This window comes from Lontra canadensis, unplaced genomic scaffold (assembly GCF_010015895.1).
Source record: "Lontra canadensis isolate GAN:19392208 unplaced genomic scaffold, GSC_riverotter_1.0 scaffold38, whole genome shotgun sequence".
Taxonomy (NCBI): Eukaryota; Metazoa; Chordata; class Mammalia; order Carnivora; family Mustelidae; genus Lontra; species Lontra canadensis.
The window spans coordinates 1,790,394-1,818,070 of record NW_022631032.1 but is presented as its reverse complement, the minus strand read 5'-3'; the positions used below and the strand labels follow the sequence as shown (position 1 = coordinate 1,818,070).

Sequence of the window (27,677 nt, the reverse complement as noted above, 5' to 3'; positions counted from 1 at the left end):
CACAACATGGACACCCACTTTTCCTGATACCCTAGAGGCTCAAGCTCTCTCCTCTCATCAAAGTTCTTTCTGGGATCTCTCCCTCACACCCAGGCACAGAACAACATGGACTTGGGGAAGGGGTGTGTGTGTATGTGTGTGTGTGTATGGTTTTTGGTTTTTGTTTTTCTCCTTTGGGATTCTTCTTACAACTACCTAAACAGCAGCACCCAAGGTTTTTCGCCTATTTCATCCAGTGTTGGACAACTTAAGTGAATTTCCTGGATTTTTTAGGGAAACAGATTATAAATCACAACTCTAGAAATTTATGCCAGCAATTCCTTTCATAGGATTACAAACACATAGGGAGAGCGTGGTAAAATGGGGAAAGACAAGACTCAGAGACAGCAGAGGTCAGAAGTCCCAAGTTCTATGACCACACACTATGGAAATGTGATAGTGGTGGTCTGGTCTCCCTTCTCTGTACTTTAGCTACTCCCGTGGTAAAATAAGTTAGACTATTTCTATGATTTCATAAAAGTCAGTATTCTGTGATTTCATAATAGGTCTCTAAGGGCCATTCTAATGCTGATATTCCATGAATTTATAAAAGCTAAAACTTTTTATGCGGTTAAATGGAAGGAAAGAGGTGACACATATATCATTTCTCTGAAAATCAGCTAACATCTTTGTGGAATGATGTCACCGTAAGCCTGTTTTCTGATCTATAAAACACAAAAATAACAATATAGACCTTATGAGGTGCTAGGAGGGTGGGTGGGTGCCTGGAGAGATCTGTAACTTTATACGGAGGCAAACCAGGAACCTTCCCGGACGGTCCCTGAAACAGCTCCCGGACTCTGTGTCCGAGCCTGGGTAAGGGCCTGATGACTGAAGAGCCGGAAGGGGGTGGGGCGAGGAGGTTGGCTTTGTTCTCGCCCCGCCCCCGCCCCTCCCTAGATATCGCGAGAGGGCGGGTCCGCTTGGCTTTGGCGTCGGCGTCGCTCCCGCGCTGGGGAGCTAGGCCGGCTTTTCTCCGCAGGCCGCGGTTAAGAGTCGGTGGCGAAGGGCGCGCGAAGGGCCGTCAGCCACGCGGCGTTAGCCGTGGCGTCGGGGTCGTTGTGTCGTGACAACGACTCCGGTAGCCGTGTCCGCGACAGCTGGTGCGGCCGCTTTAGCCCTAGGCGGGCTCAGCGGCTGCCTGGCGAGTCTGTGCTCGCGCCCAGCCCTTTCCTTCCTGGACCCAGCGCCAAGCAGCGACGCTGAGCCGACCGCCGGAGCGGCGGGCAATGGCGGCCTCGACGGCCTCGCATCGGCCCATCAAGGGGATCCTGAAGAACAAGAGTTCTACGACTTCCTCTGTGGTGGCCTCGGCCGAGCAGCCCGGCAGGAGTGTCGACGAAGAGCTGAGGTGAGAGCCGGGAGCGACGACCGCGGGTGGGCCTAGGAAGCTCTTCCTTCCTGCCCGGGCGGCGTCGCCTTCCCCCGCGCCGCCGTTACCGGCCCCGGCCCCTGCCCCGACCCCTGCTCCGCCCCTGTCCCGAACCCTGTTCCGACCCCAGTTTAGACCCCTAGCGCTGACCGGCAGCTCGGGCGGCTGCGTGGATGCGGCTCCCGCGCCTCTCGGGTCTCCCTCCTCCAGCCAGGCTGCCGATTCTAGTGATTCTAAAGAAGGCAGGAGCTATGACGTTAATCGTTTTTTTCCCCTTCTTTAAAAAGTACACGCGCATATGTAATATTTTTTTAAAAAACATCTGTTCTTTGAACTTTGGGAAATTGGGAACATGAAAGAATCATATAGAAGTTTCAGAGATTCACCTGTTATTTCTTAACCTCGTATCTGAAGTATCTAAAATTCCTCAATAATAAAAATCTTTTCTTGGCTTAGGAACCCTTTAAGATCCAGTCTCAAGCCAATACAAGACGTTTTCCACATTTTTCTAATCGAGTTTCCACAGTCGTTCCTTTTTACGTGAACATTATCAGAGACCTCATGCCACTCTCACTCTTAGATCCTGATCTGTCATTATCTCTACACTAAGAGAAACCAAAATTTTCCGAGTCTTGGTCTATATTTAATGGAAATCTAGTACTAATTATTTTTGCATCTGCAACAAGAATTTCAAGTGCTTTGTAGTCTTTGTGGCTCTTGAAAGACCTAAGCTCGGAACAGTTCAGAGAGTAGCAACTAAAACTAAAATGATCCAGTGATATTTTAGTTGTTTATACTCACAGGTACACGTGTAAGAAGATGTTTCCCATAGCATTGTGTGTAATAGTAAATAATTGGAAACAAGTCAGGGTTTATTAGTAAGGACTGGTGAAATACCAATTATGGTACACTTGTGTAATGAAACAACATACCACCCCTTTTAAAAGAACGAGAAAGGTGTTTATGCACAGAGGAAGCTATCCAAGGTGCAGTGCTCACCTAAAAGAAAATAGTACCATACACATAGTGTAAAATATACCACTGGATTAGAAGTGCTAGGGGTCTTGGGTGTTACAAGATACTAAAAATATAAAGACTTTATATTCCAGAAATAAGGCTTAAGAGAAGTTATCATTGAAATCGGTAAAGTAAAAAAACTAAAATGGGGACATTTGTAAAAACTTAGAATATTACAACTAGAGCACACCTGTTTAAATACCAGTTTAGGACTATAAAAGGAACTACTACTTAGTAGTGGTAAATTTATAGAAATTTGTGTTACCTTGAAGAAAACATTAAAGTAGGATGACAGAATCATGGCCTTTTGGGATTGGAAAGGACCTTAATTTGTCTCACAACTCCTACACTCCCACTCTTTTTGGATGCTTGACTTACATTCTCTAACAGGAAATTTTCCAACCTCTATTTTGGGTAAGCTGCTTCAAATGGGAATTGGTGGGGAATGATGGTTGTAGGTTACTGAATTAAGAAAACAGTCTCACTGGAACATATCTATAGCAGGAAGACTAAGGACAGAACAAACTGTAGAGAGCTCTTATGCAGTTTCAGGGTATTCAACAGCAAGAGTATCTTTCTCACTGGCATTTATGTTATTTAGTTATTCTTAGTGTGAGCTTCTCTTCCTTTGGCTACCAAGTGGCTTATTGTTCTCCCCTATCTTTCTCTGCTTCCTTATCTTCTGCTTATTCTCAGCTTGGATCTGCCATAATTTCCTGTGGTCTTAGTCTTTCAGCCTCTTTCTGTAATTGGCTGGGGTTTACTTCCACGTATCTGTCTTGAAAGCTACTATCCTAGGCTGCTGGCAGGACAGATTCACTTAAAAGGGGCCGTTTACAAGGTTCCAAGATGGATGATTTTGATTGACTTGTCTAGAGGGTTAGACAGCACTTAAGTCTTTAAAGGGAACTACCAAGCTCTAATTCATTGAGGTTCATGATGTTTATAGTAAACAAATAAACAAGTAGTAAAAGGAGATGGACTTTTTCATTATTAGTGTTATATGACTATAAAGCAAAGCAAATTCTGTTGGTAATACAATATACATTATTTATGTCACAGCTTATGCAAACATTATTAACAACTTTATAAGAGCCTCTTTGAACAGAAACAATAAAAGTATAGTTGAACTCTCTTTGTAATGTTTGTCATTTAATTACAACCAGTATTCCCCTTTTGCTATAAAAAGGACTGAAAATAATTGTTTTATTTAATACCCTTTTTTTTTTTTTTAAAGATTTTATTTATTTATTTATTTGACAGAGAGAGAGAGAGAGAGCACAAGCAGGCAGAGAGGCAGGCAGAGGCAGAGAGAGAAGCAGGCTCCCCACTGAGCAAGGAGCCCGATGCGGGGCTCAATCCCAGGACTCTGAGATCATGACCTGAGTCGAAGGCAGCGGCTCAACCCACTGAGCCACCCAGGCGCCCCTATTTAATACCCTTTATTAATACACTTAAAATTCAGAAACTAGTAAGTGTAGTGTAATGGTTTAACTTTAAATGTTGGAACAGAATATAAGGCAACAGAATTTCATATTAATATGAAAATGACCCGGGATCTAAGTCGATTCTTGTTATTTCAGGTAGTTCTGTTCTTTATAATCATCACAGATTCTCAATTAGTGAATAGTGAACCATTGCTTCTAGGGGAAATACAGAGTTAGGTTCCTGCAAGTTTCTCTCTTGTGTTTCAAAAACTCAACAGCACTTGAGCACTATACTTGGGAGCCATTTAAAACAATGGATTCAACAAAAGTACAAAAAAGTAAAAAACTCTGTTACTCAATGGACACAAAAGAGACACTTATTTACAGTTTGAGAGCTAAAACAACAAGGTAAAGTATCAATCACCTTGTTTAACAGCTGGAAAGATGTGCATGGAGCATCTCAGAATTGTCCTTGTTCTGCGCACGTCTGCAAGAGACAGAATGCGCCTCTCTCACGTAAGATTTTAGAGTTACAAATAAATCTTAACAAGTGGGCAAGTTCGTAAATATAGAATCTGCAAATAACTTACCTTTTATTGGTACCTTTATCAAGTTAAATGCAGTGGTAGTTTCCTTTTTCTGTACACCACTTCACCCCCTCCTCATAAGTTGTGTGGATATCTTAACATAATATTTTATTTAACATGAAGAGGTGTTACCAAGGGATTTTTTTTCTTTTACGACCAGAAGTTGAGTTGTCTTACTTCAAGTGTCTATCTTTTTAGTAGGAAAAAATTCAAATATGCTTCAGATATCTTTGTGATTTATCTCATATATTACTATCATTAGATAATATTTCAAGGCTCAGTATACACTTAAAGTGAGATTCGTATAATGCCAAATTTCAAATAGTCTTAGAATTTTTTGTACACAATTCTTTTTTTTTTTTTTTTTTTTTTTTTTTAAAGATTTTACCCATTTATTTGACAGAGACCACAGGTTGGCAGAGAGGCAGGCAGAGAGAGAGAGGAGGAAACAGGCTCTCCGCTGAGCAGAGAGCCCGACGCAGGGCTCGATCCCAGGACCCTGGGATCATGACCTGAACCGAAGGCAGAGGCTTTAACCCACTGAGCCATCCAGGCGCCCCTTTTGTACACAATTCTTGTCAGACTTTTCTTTTTGTCTCAGTACTGTTACTTTCTTACTCACTTTATGCTTTGCATTGATACTGTTATCTTCAATGAATTGTTTCTTCAGTTACCACTTGTCAGATACCAATTTTTTGAGGGTTCGGTTTCAACTGGATAGAATCTGTAGATCCACACTATCAGGCAAAAATAAATCTCAGTATATGGTATTACACTATTCAACTAGTTAGAACATCACTGTCGTCTCCTATGATTTTGAAGTTCTCATTCTGTTAGGATACCTTGAATATAGTGTACAACTTGTAAAGGTCTGAACAGATCTAGTGAGTAGCTAATGTGCATTTCATCAAAAACAAGAAACCATTGATTCTAAGAAGTATCGTGATTTTATGTACCACCAAAAAAGAAGAAAATTATGCAGCCGTCAATTATAAGATCCATTTTAAGATACCTGTTTTCAGAGAGATTAAAATGAGAATGCATTTTGAATTGGTGAAAATAAATGTTACTAAAACTTATGAGAAGTGTTACAGGTTAGTGATTAATCTGGGGCTAGATTGCCTGGGTTTGGGTCCTGTGTACCACTTATTAGCTCTGTGACTTCCTGTGACTTATTCATTATATCCATGTGTAGTTTAATTATATTAAATGAGTTAATAAGGGGCGTCTGGGTGGCTCAGTCTGTTAAGTGTCGGCCTTGGGCTCAGGTCGTGATCCATGGGTCCTGAGATGGAGCTGTTTGTCCCTCTCCCTCTACCCCCCACCCCTGCTTTTACAAAAATTAAATAAATAAAATAAATCAGTTAATAAATGTAAAGTTAGTTTAGCTCAGTATCTCATCCTCAAATGTTAGTCTTATTCAAATAGAAATGAACTATAGGAATCTAATTTTTCCACATCTCAGTAGATCGTTCTATACCGTATGCTTTGAAGTCGTTATGTTCCATTCAATAGTACTCTTAGGTAGTGTAGGAAAATTCTGCTTAAAAACATTGTGCTTGAATTAATTTCCTTTAATATAATTTTATATAAACATGCTTCAGCTTCATCTTTTTCTGCCTGTAAAGGGATACGGACTGTAAAGCCTCACTCAGTCAAGTTTTATGAAAGTGACTTTTTGATTACTGATTGCTTTTACTGTCAGCTCTTACTTTAATTGTTCGGTAATTGTGTCTAGCGTCATAGTCTTGTACGTTGTCAACCTATATAAGTTGAATCTTTATTTAAAGAAAGAACCATTTCTTGAAGTGTCCAATTAAAGTTTAATACGTTGAGGCAAAATTCCGCTTCTTACTCCAAACCTGGCTAAAACTTATCAAATGAGCAAATCACAAGCAACGAGATGTACGGGTAGGTCTTTGAGGCAGTATCAAATGAGCTATCAAACTGAAAGTGAGAAGGGGTGACTTTTTCTGGACCAGATTTAGGCTGCATGAAAACCAATCTTCCAAGAGGGGAGGGGTAAAATGAATCCAGCGGGTGCTTTCATCCTCCCAGCAGATTGCAATGTAAGTGGTGATGCCCATATTTTTTTTAGATAGAGATAATGAACTATTAGAAGGTAATACAGACAGCTTGGAATTAAACTCATTTTTGCTTTTTGGATTTTATTACTCCATGACGAATGTTAATTCTGCCACAACTTTGGAGATCCCAATTTCCATATTTAGTGTCTTTGCTGACAGTTCCTTCTACTTCACTACTTTCCACCTCCTAAGAATTCCTGGTATGCTTTGTAACCTATTTTTTTATGCCCTTATTTAAATTGATGTTTTTGCAAGATATTGTTCTCTTCCTTGGAGCCAAAAAATTCTTAAGAATTTCTTTTGTTCTTAATATTGTGTTGAGGAAGTGGAGTAAAGCTTTGAATATATAAAACTTTAGTTCTTTTGATAGTGGAAAGTAAACTAAAAGACAAACCAGGAAGAATTTGGGTTACATATAATGTGGTTATATATATGTGGCTTATACCTTGTGTGTATCTTTTGTTTATATATACATAACATGATTTAAATCTTTACATTTAAATTTGAGTTCTTTATGTTTTTCTACATCATTTTAAGTCTATATATATAGATGTACAAGAACTTGCTCATATTTAAATGTAAAGAACTTAGACTTATAAGAGAAGGTTTCTAGTAGAAAGCCAAAGGATATAAACATAATTCATAAAAGGAAAGTAAAATGTAGCATTTATAAGGTAATGAGCAAAGAAACATAAAATAGCTTTTAAGTAATGATTCCTACTGCTCAGGTGGAGATAACACATACATAAATAACCAATCTTGGCAAAGTTTTGGTAATTACTGGGGACATTACATATTGATCTCTCTCTTTTTTTAAAGATCTTTATTTATTTGACAGACAGAGATCACAAGTAGGCAGAGAGGCATGCAGGAGGTGGGGGGGGAAGCAGGCTCCCCGCCAAGCAGAGAGCCTGATGCGGGGCTTGATCCCAGCACCCTGGGACATGACCTGAGCTGAAGGCGGAGGCTTTAACCCACTGAGCCACCCAGGCACCCCTTGATCTCTTTTTTGAAACTATATGGCAACATGGAGTGAACTATAAAGCCCTTGATGCATTTTAACCCAGATAAGCCTATCCTAGCAAGTTATCCTAAAAATATCATTGAACAGAATATGCACCAGTGTTTCTGCTTTATTCTAAATAGGAAAAACTTGGATTCAATATAATTATCTAACCTTGGGCGAATAGTTATGATTGAGTATTGAGACTAGGAGCACCTGGGTGGCTCAGTGGGCTAAGCCTCTGCCTTCAGCTCAGGTCATGATCTCAGGGTCCTGGGATCAAGCCCCACATCGGGCTCTCTGCTCAGCAGGGAGTCTGCTTCCCCACCCCCCCCTACCCCCGCCGCCTGCCTCTCTGCCTTCTTGTGATCTCTGTCTGCCAAATAAATAAATATTTAATAAATATTTTTAAAAAACTAAAGACTAGAAAATACAAGTGGCTTATTATAATAAAATATTATATACTAATAACTTCCGTATCAGTAGATATATTTTTTGTATACGGTATCTGCTGCTTTATAAATAAAATATATATACTAATGCTTCCATATCAGTATATGTATTTTTATGTACTGTATCTACTGTTTTATATATGTATGTACACAGTATATGTATTCTTGTATATACTGATCGTTTATATACTTTTATGTAATATATATTATTTTATATGGTAATGGAGTTTGCAGAAATCAAAACTGTTAGTGGGTTAGGGTGCTGGGATTATCATTATTAAATTTTATCCTCCATTTAAGTAAACATTATTTCTGCTTTATCCCACAGTTCTCTCTCTCCACCCCCCCACCCCGTTATCTCACCAAATAGATATATAGGGTGTTTGGGTTTCCACCCATTGGAGAAGCCTTTTAAACTCCTCTAACGGTCTGTCATTCTTCTAAGCAGTAAAGATGATAAGTTATCCTTTTTAATTTGATACTGTTAACATCATTTAAGAAATAACTTGTTTTACTTTGAAGTTAGGAAGTACCTAACAAGGTCATTAATATGTATTTATTTTAAAGTATTTTGTTGTAATGAAATACAAATATGGAAAGTTGTGTTGAATGTAATTTTAAAGTTTAAGAAATCACAAAATTATAAATGGTTATATTTATATTATAAAATTATTATATGTATTATAAAACACCCCTTAACCACCATCCTGGTCAAGAAAAAGAATGTTTCCATCACCTCAGGAATGTCCCCTGTCCTTTCCAGTCACACTCTTTCTTCCCCTGGCTCCCAATGTAACCACTTTTCAGACTTCTATGGTAATCATGTAAATATACATTCCAACACAGTTCAGTTTGCCAGCTTTCGAACTTTATGTAGAGATGTGCTAGCTTTCTTTCACAGTATCTTTAACAGGAAATCTTAATAGGACTACCTGTTAATACAGGTTTTATGAAATTTCACCTGTGATTTTGTTTCTGCCTGGCACTTAACCTCAGCTGTAACTTCAGAGGCATTTGTTCTCTCAGCAGGGAACATTAGTTATGGTATCCTGAGACTCCCTTTGCTTATTAATTGGATTGCTTTCTCCACAAACTTTATCTAATTCCCTTAAAGCTTGTGTACGTTTCTTTCATGGTTCTTCTAATCAGAGCTGCTTGATCATGTTTGCTATCTAAAATCTTTAGAAATACATCTCTTCACTGTGATTATTTTCTTTATATAGCATGAGTAAACCTAGGCATTTGCTTTCTAAATTCAGAGTAATTTGTAGATAGGAACTATTTAACAAAATATCTGAAACTGTGGACTTAGTCGAATACAAAAGTGATTGCTTTTTAGAAAAATTCATTCTGTGGCACATAGAAGTTTTTCAAAATCATGTAAATGTTGAGTCTTGCAAGGCAAGGTGGAAGGGATCCAGTTCAAAAGCAGTTTTAAACATTTCTTCAGAATAACCTCCTCAACCCATTTTCTACAGCTCTAAGTGAGATATGGTGCCTGGATTTTTAACCCCCAATGGTAGTGGTTTTTTTTTTTTTTAAGATTTTATTTATTTATTAGATGGAGAGAGACCATAAGTAGGCAGAGCAGCAGGCAGAGGGAGAGGGAGAAGCAGGCTGTCCGCTGAGCAGGGAGCCCGAGGTGGGGCTCGATCCCAGAACCCTGGGATCATGACCTGAGCTTAACCGACTGAGCCACCCAGGTGCCCGCAAACTATAGATTTTAAAGTCATAAAAACCCTTTATGTTTATGTGGTACTTTTATAATTTGATTTCACAGATAATATTTCAGTTGATTCTCTCAACAACTTATATTAAAAAAAAAGACTGTTAATAAAACTCCCATTTTGTTACAATTTCCATGTAGAGTAAATGTAGCCCAAAAGGGTTTGTTGGACTTGCCTGTAGTTAGAGGACTAGTGAAAGGTAACTGGAACTTGAACCTTAAACATTGGTGCTAGTGGGGTTTGTTTGTTCGTTTGTTTTTCTGCCATAAGACCAATTATGTACTACTCAGCAGCTAGACATATGAAGAAATCAATATTATAAAGCAGGTTCTATTTTTCTAGTTTAGTTCACTCAAGTGTTTTTAATATTAGTGAGATTTAAGTTTGGTTAGTTCAAAGTTCAGATACATTCCATGCTGAATTTAAAAAAGAAAAGTGCAGTATGTCTGGACCAACCTTTGCCTCTTGATAAAACAAAGGATAAGCAACTTGAAGTTGTAGTGGAAGTACTTAGTCTGTAGTGGAACATTAATCCGCTTTAAAAAGGGAGAAATAATTTTTTTAATTTTTTATTTTTTATTAACATATAATGTATTATTAGCCCCAGGAGTACAGGTTTGTGAATCGCCAGGTTTATACATTTCACAGCACTCACCATAGCACATACCCTCCCCAATGTCCATAACCTAATCTCCCTCTCCCTAGCCCGCTCCACCCCCCGCCAACCCTCAGTTTGGTTTGTGAGATTAAGAGTCTCTTATACTTTGTCTCCCTCCTGATCCCATCTTGTTTAATTTTTTCCTTCCCTACCCGCCAAACTCCCCACGTTACCTCTCAAATTCTTCATATCGGGGAGATCATAAGATAATTATCTTTCTCTGATTGACTTATTTCACTCAGCATAATACCCTCTAGTTCCATCCACGTCGTTGGAAAAGGCAAGATTTCATTTCTTTTGATGGCTGCATAGTATTCCATTGTTTATGTATACCAAATCTTCTTTATCCATTCATCTGTTGATGGACATCTAGGTTCTTGCCAGAGTTTGGCTATTGTGGGCATTGCTGCTATAAACATTCAGGTGCACGTGCCAAAAAAGGGAGAAAATTTTGATACATGCCACCACACAGATGAGCTTTGAAGACATTAAGTGAAATAAGCCAGTCACAAAAGAACAAATACTGTATGAGTCTATTTATATGAGGTGTCCAGAGTAGTTAAATTCATAGAGACAAAATGGAATGGTGGTTGCCTGGGGCTGGGAGAGGAGAGGATGGGGAGTTAGTGTTCACTGGGTAGAGTTTCAATTGGGGAAGATAAAAAAGTCCTGAAGATGGTTGTTGGCGGTGGTCTCACAACAATGTGATTATACATAATGCTGCACAACTACTGTACACTTAAAAATGTTTAAGTGGTGAATTTTATGTTATACACATTTTACTACACTAAAATACGAAGAAGAAAAAAGTGCTTCGTCTGAAATAGAGACACTGGGTGCTTTGGAGAAGAAAGCAAGAGAACATAAAAGTCAGGCTCACCTGCCGTGAGCCGGCATGTATAATTTTAAGGTGACTCAGGGCATGGTAAAGGGAATATGATATTAAAGTTTGAGTATATCATTTTTCAAGAACATTTCAGAATCTGGGTGTTGGTAGATTTAGGAAAATTAAAAATATTTACGCTAAAACTTTACCAACGTGTGCAAGTACAGAAAAGATTTGAATCTGTGTAAAATCTACATTTAATTTTATAGTAGTTTTATTTTCCAGTATATAACCAAGGCACAAATTGTATATGTAACAAATAATGTTGGGTGGCAGAGAGGTCTTTGATGTCCTTTATATAATGAGTAGATCCAAAGAGTTTGTAATTAAGTCAACTGATTATTTAGCACCTTAAATATTTTGTTGACTAGATATTAATACAGATGTTCATAAAACAGTTATTTTTATCTCTTAAGTAGATTTATCTCCGGTATCCTGAATATACCATTTCTTAGCAAACTCTTATTTTTCTAGATAAAAAAAGAGCTTAACTTATTTTTTTGCAACCTAAATATTAATGGTATTTAAGTTTAGTGAGGTATTCCCTGTAGTTTTTATGTTCTAATTCTTGTGATTGTTTTGGATATCTCTGAAAAAATTAGGCCAAGGAGGTATTCTTTTTTTTAATTTTAATTTTAATTTTTTTGTATGTCTCAGGCTGCTTTATTTAAGAATAAATGATGAGTAAGGAATGATGAGTAATGGGATTAAAAACAAGAGTAAACTTGAACTTCTCCTTCCCTCCAACTAATTCCCCCCAAATTCCCTGCCCCACACATACCCTTTGTATTCCCAAATTCTTTCTTAACGAAGAACTTAATCCCAAAACCCTGGAACAAACCCCAGGTTCTCTTTCCCTAGCTTTCCCTCTAGCCCCCATTCCTGGGAAGGGCTGGCATCTCAGTTTGAGTGCAAGGGAGAGCCCAGAGTGGTGATAGACAGAGAGTGGAAGTCTTCACCCTCTGAGGGACTGAGAGTACAACGTAGTGAAGTGAGGGCCCACGTAGCCTGGGGTACCAAAATGAGGTCCTGGTGCCAGAGGAAAGGATACTCGTGCCCTGAGAAAGGGGACCCAACAGTCTCATTTTAATGTTAGTGCCCCAAGCCAGGGGTCTGGAAATTTTCATTGTTTTTTATTAAACTGTTAAAGACATATAATAGGTGAAAAATCCTCAACTACTGAGATTATGCAATGTGTACATTTCAGTTTTTTGCTATTATTACTTCTATAGGCTAGATGAAGACTAAGCATGTCATAATATAGTGTCTTGAATATCTGATGAAGATTCTGAATAGTGTGTTTTTAATATGTGGGCACTAAGTATACTATAAAATATTTATTTTATTTTAATTACTTACGGTTTTTACCCTACATTAGTTTCTATTCCAAGAAAGTATATGTAAAAATAGAAGCTGGCAGTCAGATAGAAGTTGAAACGTGGGATTTGGATGTTTATCAATTTTAGATGTGTAACTTTTTTATCTTTTACTTCACTGAGGAAATTTTTTTTCTTTTTAATTTTAGTAAAAAATCCCAGAAGTGGGATGAAATGAACATCCTGGCAACATATCATCCAGCAGACAAAGACTATGGTTTGATGAAAATAGATGAACCTAGCACTCCTTACCATAGGTAATGTTTTGTTGATTCATTCCTTTTTTACTTCCTTTTTGCATTCTATACGAGCTTCTGGATAACAGCTGATTTAAGTTTCTGTTTGATTTTATAGTTGTTACTAGAGCACGAGTCAATAACCCAACTGCATATTTGTGTATAATAGTATAAGTAATATATCACTTTATTTTATTTTTTTAAAGATTTTATTTATTTGTGAGAGAGAGAGCAAGCATGCATACACACAAGCAGAGGGAGAAGCAGGCTCCTCGCTGAGCCAGGAGCCTGATGCAGAACTCGATCTCTGATTCCTGGGATCATGATCTGTGCCAAAGGCAAATCCTTAACCACTGAGCCACCCAGGCGTCCCAGTAACAAGTAACTTTTAAAACTTGGGGATCTAGGGGTACCTGGGTAGCTCTGTTGGTTAAGCGTCTCTTGATTTAGGCTCATCATGATCTCGGGGTCGTGAGATCAGTCTCCACACTGGGCATGGAACCTGCTTAAGAGTCTCTCTTCCTCACTCTGCCCCTCCCCACCACCACCTTAAGGAAAAACTGAGAATCCATTTTTTTTTTTTTTTAAGATTTTATTTATTTATTTTTGGACAGATAGAGATCACAAGTAGAGAGGCAGGCAGAGAGAGAGGAAGGGAAGCAGGCTCCCCGCTGAGCAGAGAGCCCGATGCGGCGCTCCATCCTAGAACCCCGAGATCATGACCTGAGCCGAAGGCAGAGGCTTAACCCACTGAGCCACCCAGGTGCCCCAAGAATCCATTTTGTACATTATAATTGTAGTAACTTTATTTGCTGTAACTCAGTGATCCCTAGCCACTAATGATACACACAGATTAATGACTTTTGCCTTCCTTAAAATAATCTATTTATAAAAGGAAGATGAGAGTTGGGCTTATTTCCTTTCTAAGTAGAAACTGGGAGCTTATTCAATCTCTGCAGAAAGGGATAACTTCAGCTTTTTTAAACCCATTCAAAGACAAGTGGTCATTACTATTGTTACATGTCCTTATTTTTAAACTTATGTAATATTATAGTTAAGATAATTACATTGTGAATATTGGCAGTTTTTGCCTTTCAGAATTTTTTTAATGAATTATAAAATTATAGTGTGTGGCAGTAATTAGTATGAAGACAAAAATAATGTATCAGGAAGCATTATGAGAAGATAGAGATTCTATGTAATAGAAATACCTAATTCAGACTGTGCCTTAATTTGTATTGAAAAAGATTTCCAGGAATGAAATATTTTGTCTATGAAGGAAGGTAACGTAAATCCAGGAGTTACTGTTAAAATAGAGTTAAGGAAGTCTGTATTTTGAATCAGTGGATGAAAACTTTGGAAGGTAAGTTGAGATAACTTACACCTTGTTGATAGCAAAAACAGTAAAAACAAGGATAAGTATGAAGATTTTGACAAAGGTAGAAATAATGAAATAGGTACAGGTGCCAAAACTCGGAACACTAATAAGGCTTGAGGGAAGAAATGGACATAGCATTTATGAAAAGCTTATACCCTTATTTTTCTCCTAATTACAAGAATGGTTTTTTTTTTAAAATTTTTTAAAAATTTATTTATTTCTCAGACAGGCACAGTGAGAGGGGGAACACAAGCAGTGGTAGTGAGAGAGGGAGAAGCAGGCTTCCTGCAGAGCAAGCAGCCCAGTGTGGGGCTCAATCCCAGGACGCCAGGACCATGACCTGAGCTAAAGGCAGAAGCTTACCAGGCCCCCCAAGGATATATTTTAAAACATACCTTAAACCTTTTATTGTGCCAGAAGCCACAGTCAGGGCTTTTTCCCTTTTCAGTAATGGTGGTAGATAGACATTCCTTCCTTATCTGTTGGTTGGAAATACCTATCTGACAAGCATTAAAATTGAACATAACTCAAAAAGTTGTAGGCATTATTTTTAGATTGTTTTAAGAGTTTTGTTTAGTAGAAGAGGATGCTTTTTATAGAAAGATCGTGTTATACTAAGAATTTCACACTGTTAATATATAGAAGTTATTAATGCTTTTATATATACATATGTATGTATATATACACAAATAAATATAATTTGCCTATAAATTTTATATATAGAGTCGTCTATAAGAGTTCTACAAATTGATAACCTCCCATGGAAGAAAATGCATCATCAAAACTATAGCACTTTAACTTGTCTCTTCAACTAACCAGGAAAGATATAAATCAGTATTTTTTAATATAGGTGACTTCTGCTTTTATATACCTTTCAGTGGCCTGAGAATTAAATATGCTCATATTTGCAATTAAGTGGGGAGAAAATTTTATATTAGAGGATAGATTGGGAAAGCTAATAGCTTTTAAATGCCCTGAATTAGATCTTTAGGATCTAATTATGGTATTTTACCTAGCCTTATGTCTGCATGGATCATTTGTTTCTGTCTTCTTCTAAAACCAGACAGTGGTTTTGTTTTTGTTTTTGTTTTCCTACATATTTGTTCCCTCTCACTGGATGGAATAATTGAAGTTTTTAAATTTTTTACAAAATGATTCAAGTTCTTAATATTTATTTTCATGGTCACAGTAGTGGTTTTTAAAAATCATTTGGAGGTTTTTCTTGATTGGTGCTGTATTTTCAAATACTTGCATGGAATAGAAACAATTTGAAAGTAAGCTTCTGGGCACTTGGATGGCTCAGTTGGTTAAGCATCTGCCTTTGGCTCAGGTCAGGATCCTGGGGTCCTGGGATCAAGCCCTGTATCAGGCTTTCTGCTCAGAAGGGAGTCTGCTTCTCCCTTTCCCTCTGCTTCTCCCCCTGCTTGTGCTCTCTCTGTCAAATAAATAAAATCTTTTAAAAAATAAAATTAAATTAAACCTCAGATAGAACAAGAGAGCTATAAATATGTTGATACTATAACTTAATCAATAGAATTATGGTTCTCTACCTTATTTTTCTGCTTGAAAAATTATGGTTTAGGTATTAATTATAATGTGCTTTTCATTCTAGTATGGTAGGTGATGATGAAGATGCACTGAGTGATTCAGAAACCAATGAAGCCCTGACCCCAGATATCTTAGCTAAGAAGTAAGTACTGATGACTATGAAGTATTTTCACTTACACATTTTCACTTGTTTTTAATTGTGCAGAGTTAAAGGCATTCTGCTGTACTTGTGCAAATGTAAAAAAGCATGAGCTAAGTTTATTTGGATTTCTCATAGCAACTTTTGTAGTCTTGTTTCTAGATTAAAATCAAAGTGTACAGGTAGCAGAAAGAGTACTAGAGCCTGGTATACAGATTCCTTGTGTCAATCCCCTATGCTTTTGTATTTTTGTTGTTGGTGTTGTTTTTAATTAGTATCCTATGTTTTAAAGTAAGATGGTACAACTGGCTGGCTCAGGCAGAAAAGCATGCGACTCTTGGTGTTGTGAGTTTGAGCCCCTACATTGGGTCTACACCTAGAGATTACACAAAAATAACTGGGTTCATAAACAAAAATTCTATTTCTTTGCTGTTCATTGATTTCTTTTACCTTCCACTGTTCTTATTGCTTACTGGTTTCTATGCTCATTCCCACTTTCTTGCTTTTTATTTTCCTCATCAGGTTATAGCTGGCATAGTAATGACCTTTAAATGTTTTTATAAGACTCAAGAGTTGAATGAATGAGACACTCAATAAAAGAATATCACAGTGTTGATTTCTTTGTAAATGATTGTTTTATAGATTAGCTGCTGCTGAAGGCTCAGAGCCGAAGTATCGGATTCATGAACAAGCAAGCAGTGAAGATGAGGATAGTGACCTCTCACCTGAAGAACAAGGTAGTTGATTTCCTTTACTGCTTTCAGCACTGTGCTAATAATTTTTGCTTAAATAAATTCATTATTCGAAGGTTTTCAAGTGGTTTTCCTTTTGGGGAAATGGATGGTGGGAGGTTAGGTAGCAACATATTTATAATTCAGGTTCTACTTACATGGGTTTAGTGGATAACACTTTCCCTCCCCCTGCACACACATACCACCTTCCTTGATTTCAAGAATTTGGGAAAGTATTACCATCTTTTAAGTAATTATAGTTTCTTTCTTTGTACTTTTTTCTTCTTTTTTACTGTTTGATACAGGGTAGATGCTCAGCAAATAGTAATGCTTTTGGTGTCAGTGAGTGTTTGGATGATCTTAAAATGGGTAGCAGTAAGAGCTAATTTACCAATTGCTTGTGCTTTTTCTGTTTTAAAACAGTAGTGAAACTTACTGGATGAACCAAGATGGTCAGATGTAGAGTGATCTTTTTTTAGGTCCCACTGAATAAAAAAAACAGTAATGTCATATGCAAGAAGATAAAAGAGCCTTCTCAGCAGGGTTGGAAGAGACTCTTGTAGTCCATACAGTACACACAGTTAAGGCATTGCTACTTACTCATGGTTTTTGTTATTTCAAGTAACAGTGGTTATCTGTGGAGGTAAGAGGAAAAGGAAGATATATTATCTTGTTGCTTTTTACACTCTTTGAACCATGTGAATGTATAGTCTTTTCAAGAATTAAAATTGTTGGGGCGCCTGGGTGGCTCCGTGGGTTAGGGCCTCTGCCTTCGGCTCAGGTTGTGATCCCAGGGTCCTGGGATAGGGCCCTGCATCGGGCTCTCTGCTCCACGGGGAGCCTGCTTCCTCCCGTCTCTCTCTCTGCCTGCCTCTCTGCCTACCTGTGATCTCGGTCTGTTAAATAAATAGATAAGGTCTTTAAAAAAAAAAAATTAAAATTGTTTATATAGTTTTTTTAAACTAGTTTTAAAAGGAAAAACCAAGCGTATGTATAGGAAAAAAGATGCAAGAGAAACAGAAACACACCTTCACAAAAAAGAAGTGTTAGTGGTGTACCTGAAGCCTTGAAATGTGGATGTGAAGAAGTTCAGAAACTTAAGAAGTGCGATTCTGAATATTTGCTAGTTAATGGTCAGAATCTTCGTCAGGTGTAGCTCCTGAGGTATAATTTGCTACTCCTGTCATCCTCAGAATATAGCTTATTCAACAAATTGTGATGGTCTGAGCCTAATTGTTGTATGAGACAAAAAAAAATGTACATGTAGCCTAATCCCAAGTTATATTGTAGGTCTTGTCTCCTCAGTGATTTCCTAACTTATCCAAAAATAAATTCCAAAGACCCTTGAAAACTGTTTCAAATATAAGTTGTTTCTGGAGCTGGTTTCCTCATTATTCTCTTAAAAACATGATCTATTGAGAACAGGAATTTGTTATTAGCCTATATTGTCAGTTTTCATTAAAGGATCCCCCCCCCTCAGATTGTAGTTCCAGGAATTAGCCAGCAGGGGGAACAATTTGGTTACAAGTTCAAAAGTTCAAGTCCTTCTAGTAGAGTTACTGACTCTTATGGGTGTTTGTTGCTTTTATTTTATTTTATTTTTAAATATTTTTATTTATTTATTTGACAGACAAAGATCATAAGTAGACAGAGAGGCAGGCAGAGAGAGAGGAGGAAGCAGGCTCCTTGCGGAGCAGAGAGCCTGATGTGGGGTTCGATCCCAGGACCTTGGGATCATGACCTGAGCTGAAGGCAGAGGCTTTAACCCACTGAGCCACCCAGCTGTCCCTGTTTATTGCTTTTAAACAACCAAAAAAATACATATCTGAAAGTCCTTGTTTATTGATAGAAATTCTTGGAAAAAATTATATCTTGTAACTTACAGTATAACAATTAAGATATTGGCTGTGGAGTCAGACAAATCAGTTTGTACTCCAGGTATGTCAGGTGTCTAATTTGTAATCTCTCTGAGCCTCAGTTTCTTCATTTCAAATTGGGATCTATAAAAATATTCAGAGGTATTGTGAGTACTAAATGATATAAAGAATTTAAAGCACCTAACTCTGATTCTATCATATTGTATGTGTTCAGTAAATAATAACTTTTAATGACTTAAATAATTGGTGTATTCTCCATTATTTTATAGAATAGTTAAAAAAAAAAAGTGTAAAAAAGGGAATTCGCTTGTGAAGTTCACATGGAGAGTTCATTATTGTTAGAACCAGGCCTAAAATCTTAACATCCTTGTGCTCTTTGTAGTATGTTGCTCTACCATACAAGGATTACAGGTAAAATGAACATAAATAGTTAAAGAAGATTGAGAACACTTGTATTCGCCTCTTTCTACAAAATGAATATATTGATATATTGTATATTTTAAATTTAAAGCATTTTGAGTATTCTAAAACTAGAAAGTATCTATAACAAAACCAAGTTCAGCATCTCTTAGGATTAAAAAGAAATAATTTTCTTAGACTGTAAATATTATTCACCAGAGAGAAATACTGTAATGTCAACTTCTAGGAATAAAAAACTGTAAATTAAAACAGCATCATGGGGGCACCTTGGTGATTCAGTTGGTTTAGCAGCTGACTCTTGATCTCAGCTCAGGTCTTGATCTCAGGGTTGTGAGTTCAACCCCTGCCTTGGGCTCCAGACTCAGGGTGGAGCCTACATACATACATACATACATAGTACCTACATAGTACATAAATAAACACATAGCATCATGGTCTCTTTCCTTTCAGATCAACAAAGGTTAAAAAGAATGAGTTTCTTTGGGTGTGAATGTGGAGAAATAAGTTATTTATGTACTATTGGTGGGCATAAAAATGGTTTGGCTTTTCTGGAGGGCAGTATGGCAAAATATGAGCCAGAAGTTTTAAAAGAAAATGATAACCTTTGATCTAGCAATTCAGTTTCCCAGAGTCTATTCCAATGTTTTGTGAACATTATTGACTAAGTCCTACATGTTATATATGTATGCATAAATTGTAAAAAGAAAAATTTCACAAAACAGTACTCTTTTATTATGTGTAATGCATTCCAGTTTATTCTGTTTTATTTCATTTTTAAAAAAGTACCCATTAAAGGGGGCGCCTGGGTGGCTCAGTGGGTTAAAGCCTCTGCCTTTGACTCAGGTCATGGTCCTAGGGTCCTGGGATGGAGCCTCGCATCGGGCTCTCTGCTCAGCGGGGAGCCTGCCTCCCCCTCTTTACCTGCTTGTGATCTCTCTCTCTGTCAAATAAATAAATAAAATATTTTTTAAAAATACCCATTAAAGAATCCTGATACACAGTTTGAAAAAACACTGATTTTTATTGAGAAAATAATAGAAACAAAGCACAGAATGTGTGTGTATAAAAACATGAAAATACATAGAGGGAGATTAGAAATTTTTCCCCAAGAATAGAGGATTAAATAGTCACTCAATACTTTATAACCATTTAAAAATTATATAAATCTGCTATGTACATGGTGGAATTTTTTACTGTATCTTCATATATCTAATTGTCTAAACTCTGAATCATTTTAGCATGAAATAAAGGGTCATATTGTATTTCCTCAAATGGTGGGCATAAACTGAACCTTGCCTGGGTGAACAGGGACATATAGTAATTGTAACTATATAGTAAGTGAAAAAACATCATATAGAAAAATATAGGAGTTATTTTTAGAAAAATTTCTAGAAAAAATTATAAAATCATAAAATACTAATGGTTAATTTCTGAGTAAGTATTGCAGTACTGGAGGCAATCAGAACCATTTTTTAAAATTCATTATTGAAATGTGATTGATGTTACATTGGTTTTCAGATGTACAATGTATTGATCAAACAATTTTGTACATTATTCAGTGATTATCATATGTATAGTCACCATCTGTCACCATGTAATAAACAGTATTATTACAGTATTATTGACTGTCCTCTCTAAGTTGTACTTTACATCTCCATGACTTATTTATTTGGTCACTGGAAGTTTGTAAAACCATTTTTTTGTTTGTTTTTTAACGTTGGTTTTTACATCATTTGAATACTTGAAAGGCATCACTAAAAATTAAATCATGAGGATTTGGTCTTTTTATTGGCCTCTTTTTTCAGTTTTACTTCCCTCTACCATATGGTATTCTCAAACAGTAAGACAAATCACAAAAGTAATTCATAAGTAGAGAAGAAGAAAGATGCCTGGCAAGACTTGGTCATCTGAAACAAATGTTTATGGAATACTGAGTTGGTGGTCTCAGAACTTTCCTTTTCCCAACCCAAATAGAGGCTGAAAAGTGATTCCTTTTCCCAACCCAAATAGAGGCTGAAAAGAACGATAAATGCCTGCTTTTGAAACAAATTTAAGTGTAAGTCATCTGTGAGTTTAGATGGTTATAAAAACTGAGAGGGAATTAAAGGAGAATGAGGAAGTACTTTGAATAGCCTTATGCAGAGATTTCTCTATGCTTTTTGGCATTAAAATACTTTCATGAATATAATAAAACTATGATAAATGAATTTTAATGCTCTTGTTTGACAAACAGGTGGCAATTTTATGTCATCCCCCCTTTTATTTACCAGTCTAAGAAATTTTAAAATCTTAGAACTATTTCTACAGAAATAGTCAGTCTTTAAATGCTGTTAATAAAATAATGATCAGTTATGTTGATTTGCTGCTAACCTATGTTTCTGTGGTGAACACTATAAATGAAAGAATAGGATTACTTCACTGTGCCTTATAACAGCTTTTTCTTAAAATTACTCTGGGAATGATGTTACGTTTTAACTAGCAGTGTTTTAAATCACTGCAGTTTCTTCGTGGATAATGAGAATTTTTATTTATTTATTTATTTGCTAATAAGAATTCTTTTTTTGAAGACTTTATTATTTATTTGAGAGAGAGAGTACGAGTAGTAGGGAGAGGTAGGGGGAGAAGCAGGCTCCTGGCTGAGCATGGAGCCCCATGAGGGACTTAATCCCAAGATCCTGGGATCATGACCTGGGCCAAAGGCAGAGATATTCAAGTGCCTGAGCCACCCAGGCACCCTGCTAAAAAGAATTTTTCAGGGAATTTGTAATTAATTATAAAACTGGAAGACGTGAAAATACTAAGGTTACCCCGCAGTTCCTTGACCCGAAGTTAAGCATGCTAATTGTTGAGTCTTATTTTCTGTGCGTATATATACACATGCATGCAGACTTTTTAAATGACATATACATGGTGTATGTAGCTTGTTTTTCTCCCTTGTTTAAAAAAAAAAAAAGCTTTTTTACACTTTTTAACCAAGTGTAGCTCGTTTTCAACTCTTTCTGGAGATTTTTCTTGTGTCTTTAAATTTTCTTCACAAATTTAACTACTGGTGGTTTTTAGTCCTATTTTCCTAGTAAGATGTACTTGAACCATCTAAAAGCAGAGGTGTGCAGACTTTCTGTAAAGGGCCAGATTTAGATTTTTCTGTTAAAAAAAAAAAAAACTAAATATTTTAGGTTTTATGGCGCATGTGGTCTTGATTGCACCTATTCGACTCTGCTATAAGCATTATAGAACCAAATGAGCACAATCATGTTCCAATAAGGTTTTTTTTTTTCTTTTCTTTTCTTTTTTTTTTTTTTTCATTTATTTGGCAGACAGAGATCACAAGTAGACAGAGAGGCAGGCAGAGAGAGGGGGAAGCAGACTCCCTGCCGAGCAGAGAGCCTGATGTGGGGCTTGATCCCAGGACCCTGAGATCATGACCCGAGCCGAAGGCAGAGGCTTAACCCACTGAGCCACCCAGATCCCCCCAATTTTTTTTTTTTTTTTAAGATTTTATTTATTTGAGAGAGCGTGCACACGAGGAGAGGGGAGGAGCAGAGGGAAAGGGAGAAGAACTTCCCACTGAGCAGAGAGCCCTACCCTGGATCCCAGGACCTGAGCTGAAGCAGATGCTTAACCGCTTAACTGATTGAGCCCCCCCAGGACACCCCCAATAATAGTTTATTTACCAAACAGAGCAGGCTGTGTTTTCCTAATCTTTGAGTTAAAGGCTTACTAAGCCTACTTCTTGTATCTTACAGAAAAAAAGCGACAGTTTGAAATGAAAAGGAAGCTTCACTACAATGAAGGACTGAATATTAAATTAGCTAGACAATTAATTTCAAAAGACCTACATGATGATGAGGAAGATGAAGAAATGTCAGAGACTGCAGCTGAAGAGAGCATGAACACGGAAGAGTTAAATCAAGGTTAGATGTTTCTGAAATTTTCATGGAGACTCTTGTAGTTCTTTGTGCCTAAATAACATACTTTATTTTGCTTTACATGTTTGGAGAAGCTCAGAAAATTTTTTTGAAATTCACTTAAATTTATTATGCCAAACTTTCTAAAATCTCAGCCCCTGTGGCCAATATCAAAATAAAGTTTTTATGCCCAGAGTTGTTTTGATTTAAGACCATATGTATATGGGGGTTTTGTTTACTTAGCTTAAGCAGTGATGTTTGTCTTCACATTAAGCTGTATTTTGTTTTTGATGTTTCAGATTATATTCTATCTGTCATACCAATCTAAATTAAGGTTTAAACTTTCTAAAAGAAGCACGCTTTTAATTTGGAAGATTTGTTCTTAACATCCTTTCAAGTAGAGTATGTCATATCTTTCCGATGTTGACTCTTTTGACTATTGGATTGACAAAAATACTTGTCTGATTTTTGTTTTTAAGTCTTGGACAGTCAGCCCTTGCAACCTGCCAACTGTTAATCCATCATAGTTAATAGAGTTTATTTTTTTAATTAAATTCTGGTATTTAATGAAGATAATCTTCTGTACTGCTAATGCAGATTTTGTGCCCATTTACCTACTCTTTGTACTTGAAAACTAATGCTTTGTACTTGAAAACTGGAGATGTAACTTTATTTGTTGTGCCTCAGATGGTTAAGTCTTAAGAAAGTAAATCACTATATATATATTGTTTTGGTGCGCATATATGAAGTATGAATGATTCTGTGATAGAACCTAATGACTGTCTCATTTAATACCCTAATTATAATATTTTTTTATTCACCATGGTTTTTTTTTTTTTAGCTTCTATTTAACTGAACAAACTTCATTTTAAGTAATTAGTGTTACATGTCTCCCTCTTCCTCTTTTAAAGTTTATTATCCATTTTTAGGTGACATACCCTAATCAGTCTCTGTTTCCCATTTACCTATATCTTGGTGATTTATTTTAATGTATTCAAAGTGAATGTTTCTTTGGTTATAACTTTTCATCAATTTCTTCTCAGACTTTTTTTTTTTTTTAAGGTTTTATTCACTTGACAGAGACACCACGAGAGAGGGAACACAAGCAGGGGGAGTGGGAGAAGGAGAAGCAGGCTTCCCACTGAGCAGGGAGCCCGATGCAGGGCTTGATCCCAGGACCCTGGAATCACAACCTGAGCCGGAGGCAGACGCTTAACGACTGAGCCACCCTGGCACTCCTGCTCAGACTTTTAATATCAGTTCTTGGTGACTCTGGCAGAGCACAAGGAATGTCCTTCATTTGCCAGAAATTTGCATCAGTAACACTGTGTCAGAGATTAAAAGGATTTTTTTTTATTAAGATTTATTTGTTTACTGAGGGGGTGGGGAGAGGCAGAGGAGGAGAGTCTTTTTTTTTTTTTTTTTTCCCAGTGTTCCAAGATTCAGTGTTTATGCACCACACCCAGTGCTCCATGCAATACATGCCCTCCTTAGTACCCACCACCAGGCTCACCTAACCTCTACCCCCCCCAAAACCCTATTTGTTTTTCAGAGTCCACAGTCTCTCACAGTTTGTCTCCCTCTCCGATTTCCCCCAATTCACTTTTCCTTTTCTTCTCTGTTATTCGTTATGCTCCACAAGTAAGCGAAACCATATGATAATTGACTCTCTCTGCTTGACTTATTTCACTCAGTATAATCCCCTCCACTCCCATTCATGTTGATACAAAAGTTGGGTATTCACCCTCTCATGGAGGCATAATATTCCATTGTATATATAGACCATATCTTCTTTATCCATTCATCTGTTGAAGGGCATCATGGCTCTTTCAACAGTTTGTCGATTGTGGCCATTGCTGCTTTGAAGATTGGGGTACAGATGGCCCTTCTTCTCACTACCTCTGTATCTTTGGAGTAAATACCCAGTGGTGCAATTGCAGGGTCATAGGGTAGCTCTAATTTTAATCTCTTAAGGAATCTCCACACTGTTTTCCAAAGTGGTTGCACCAACTTGCATTCCCACCAACAGTGTAAGAGGGTTAGATGGGGAGAGAGTCTTAAGCAGACTCTGCTCTGAGGGTGGACTCAATGTGGGACTTGATCTCATGACCCTAAGATCATGGCCTGAGCTGAAACCAAGAGTTGGACACCTAACTAATTGTACCACCCAGGTGCCATGGAGTTCTTTTTCTTTAAGTCATGGCTTTTGAAAAATAATTCTGGCCTTTTGTCTGTAATTGCTGGTAAGATACTAGATTTCACACATTTAGTACATAAATTTTTTTCTTTTAAATATAATAAATGAGGGGCGCCTGGGTGGCTCAGTGGGTTAAAACCTCTGCCTTTGGCTCAGGTCATGATCTCAGGGTCCTGGGATCATCAAGCCCCGCATCGGGCTCTCTGCTTGGTGGGGAGTCTGCTTCCCCCTACCCCTGTCTCTCTGCCTACTTGTGATATCTGTCAAATAAATAAATAAAATATTTTAAAATAAATAAATATAATAAATAATTAAAATTTGTGTTAGCTCAGTGCCTATTTTTTCTTCATTGGAGAAGTACTTTTTACACAGGAGTATATCTTATTTAGCATCAATTCCACAAGGATAGAAAAAACTCTGTAATCAGGCTTAGGGAAGTCAGTTCCTTATTTGTACTCTACTCTTTTTGAGCCCTTAAAAAAAAAAAAAACTTAACAGTTTTTAAAATCTCCAGGTTCTCTGTAGCCCATTACTTCATGAACATTGTCATTCTCCTCCTCTCCCCAACCTCTGCTGATCCTCATCTGTTTTATTGCTGTTTTTGTAAAAAGAAAAGTAGCGTGTTTAGACACTAGGAAATATTTTCTTGTTTTGAGATCTTTTAATAACTTTGGATATTTGAGTTGTCTTAACTGCTTTATTCACAGAAATGTTTAATCTGAAACATTTTGTCCCAATACCAAGTAGATATTCTTGTTTTGGTCTTTAGAATATTTAGGAGGTATACTAATTCTTTAATGTCAGACTAATCAGCCTACATCATATATACCTTATTTGTTTTTTAGGTTTTTATATTTATTATCCATGGCAGTAAAAGGGGAATTTAGCTCAGGTCATTCCAAGGTTGGCAGTACACAATAAATTATATTGACTTGTTTTCCTTTTATTTTTGCAGGATCTACTACAAGTGACCAACTGCAAAACAAATCACAGAGTTCATAGAAAAGATTTGTTCAGCACTGTAATTGTCAGATACAGACCCTGTTCCTATAATACACTGCTTCTTGTTCTCAACAATTCATGACTTAAGTACCAAAATGCGTACCAGTTATTATATATTGCCAAGAATTAAATGACTTTTAAGACTACTTAGACTGAAAATGCCTAATTGATACATATATTCTTGTGCCTAGTACTTCACCACAAATATAGCATAATGTCATCAGTCCAAAACTACATTACTTTTGTAAGAACACTGGTTAATTTGTATATTATATAGCTTTTTATGCTTTAGAGGTTAAAATAATATCTTTTGGGGGGATCTAATTTATTTTCTTCACTTCTAGATGTGATAGCTCTTATAAAAAGTGTTTTTGTTTTTTTAAATCATAATCCAGTTGGAATAGCAGATTATATAAACTGGTAATATTCAGTCTGAGCAGTATTTTAACTTGTGTCTTCAACTTGATTTGTCTGTTTAATTGAAAAGGATCATAAGAGTAACTTGGCATTTTCTGGCCTACTATCTCTAAAATTCCCCTTGAGTTTCTTTATGTTTACAAGGACAGGATTGACTTTTTCCTTATCAAAACTAGCTTTTTTCACAAATAAATTACCGGGTTAAACTCGCAGTAACATCTGCTCTGTTTTTTGTACACTCGATGGGCAGACTTTCAGATCAGTTTTTTAAATAAATACAATTCTGATACAGTCTCAACATTCCCTTTATATACCTGTCTTAACCTCCTGCCTTTGTTTACTTCTTTCCACATATACACACACAGCTCTTTACCTTTATAAAGGGTAATAAAGATGGTCATGGAATTAGGAACTCTTCTTTCTCTCACATATTCTATCATTTGCTGCTACAATGAAATGTTTCTTTGACTATCAATGCCTATCAGTTCTTCTAATGTATGGGGAAAGTTGAACAGCAGCCATACTATAGACAGAAAATACAATTCAGCTGTGGAATTTCTACACCTCTCTGATTTACAGCTTGCTAATTAAATTGCTATAATTAGTTTATTGTTTGACTTGATTAGACCTTAGAAAACAGCTCGCAGGTTTTTTGCATGATGAGAGAATTGTGTGTAACCGGTGATATGATAGTTCCTGAATGTACAGACAGAATAATCTTGAACACTTTTTAATTTAAAAACTTTAAATAGTCCCTGCTTTAAGGGAATATGATAATGTATACTACAAATGTGCTTTATTCTTCTAACACAGTAAGATCTGGATTTTTTCCCTGAAATGAAGTACAGTTCCTGTGTTAGTGATAGTTTCATTTCTAGTCAATTATTTGTATCTTAATTTTTTTGTCAGTACCAAAAGAATTCATTATATGAACAGACTTTTAAAATAATTTCTGTATATTGTATATATGAAATGGCTTTTAATGAACAGGTTATCTTCCACTTGCAAGTTTATGAAAATACCAATATGTCAAAATAAATAAAAAGTGGGAGAATTCTTTGCTGTTAGAAGAATGTGCTTTTTATTTTGAATGACTTTTTTTTTTTTATGGGATCCAGTCAGAGTACTTCTAAACTGTATAGTATTCTGACTGAAACTTACTAGCTCAATACGCCTCTGATTTATAAACAAAA

The 27,677-nt window shown here is 36.7% G+C and overlaps 1 protein-coding gene across 1 annotated transcript; it reads left to right on the top strand.

Moving 5' to 3' along the window:
- Positions 1 to 949: 949 nt before the first annotated feature.
- PPP1R2 (protein phosphatase 1 regulatory inhibitor subunit 2) lies at positions 950 to 27,677 on the top strand. The gene is made up of 6 exons (XM_032869304.1): positions 950 to 1,390; positions 12,781 to 12,888; positions 15,858 to 15,935; positions 16,575 to 16,669; positions 22,707 to 22,874; positions 26,021 to 27,677. The coding sequence occupies exons 1-6, from the start codon at positions 1,269 to 1,271 to the stop codon at positions 26,065 to 26,067; spliced, it is 618 nt and encodes a 205-aa protein (XP_032725195.1). The 5' UTR covers positions 950 to 1,268; the 3' UTR covers positions 26,068 to 27,677.

What these genes read in the sequence shown, in the direction of transcription:
- PPP1R2 (XM_032869304.1), top strand. Translation starts at nt 1,269, where the DNA reads ATGGCGGCCTCGACGGCCTCGCATCGGCCCATCAAGGGGATCCTGAAG. An exon ending in AGTGTCGACGAAGAGCTGAG is followed by an intron (nt 1,391 to 12,780) that starts GTGAGAGCCGGG and finishes TTTTAATTTTAG; the next exon opens with TAAAAAATCCCAGAAGTGGG. An exon ending in CCTCTCACCTGAAGAACAAG is followed by an intron (nt 16,670 to 22,706) that starts GTAGTTGATTTC and finishes TGTATCTTACAG; the next exon opens with AAAAAAAGCGACAGTTTGAA.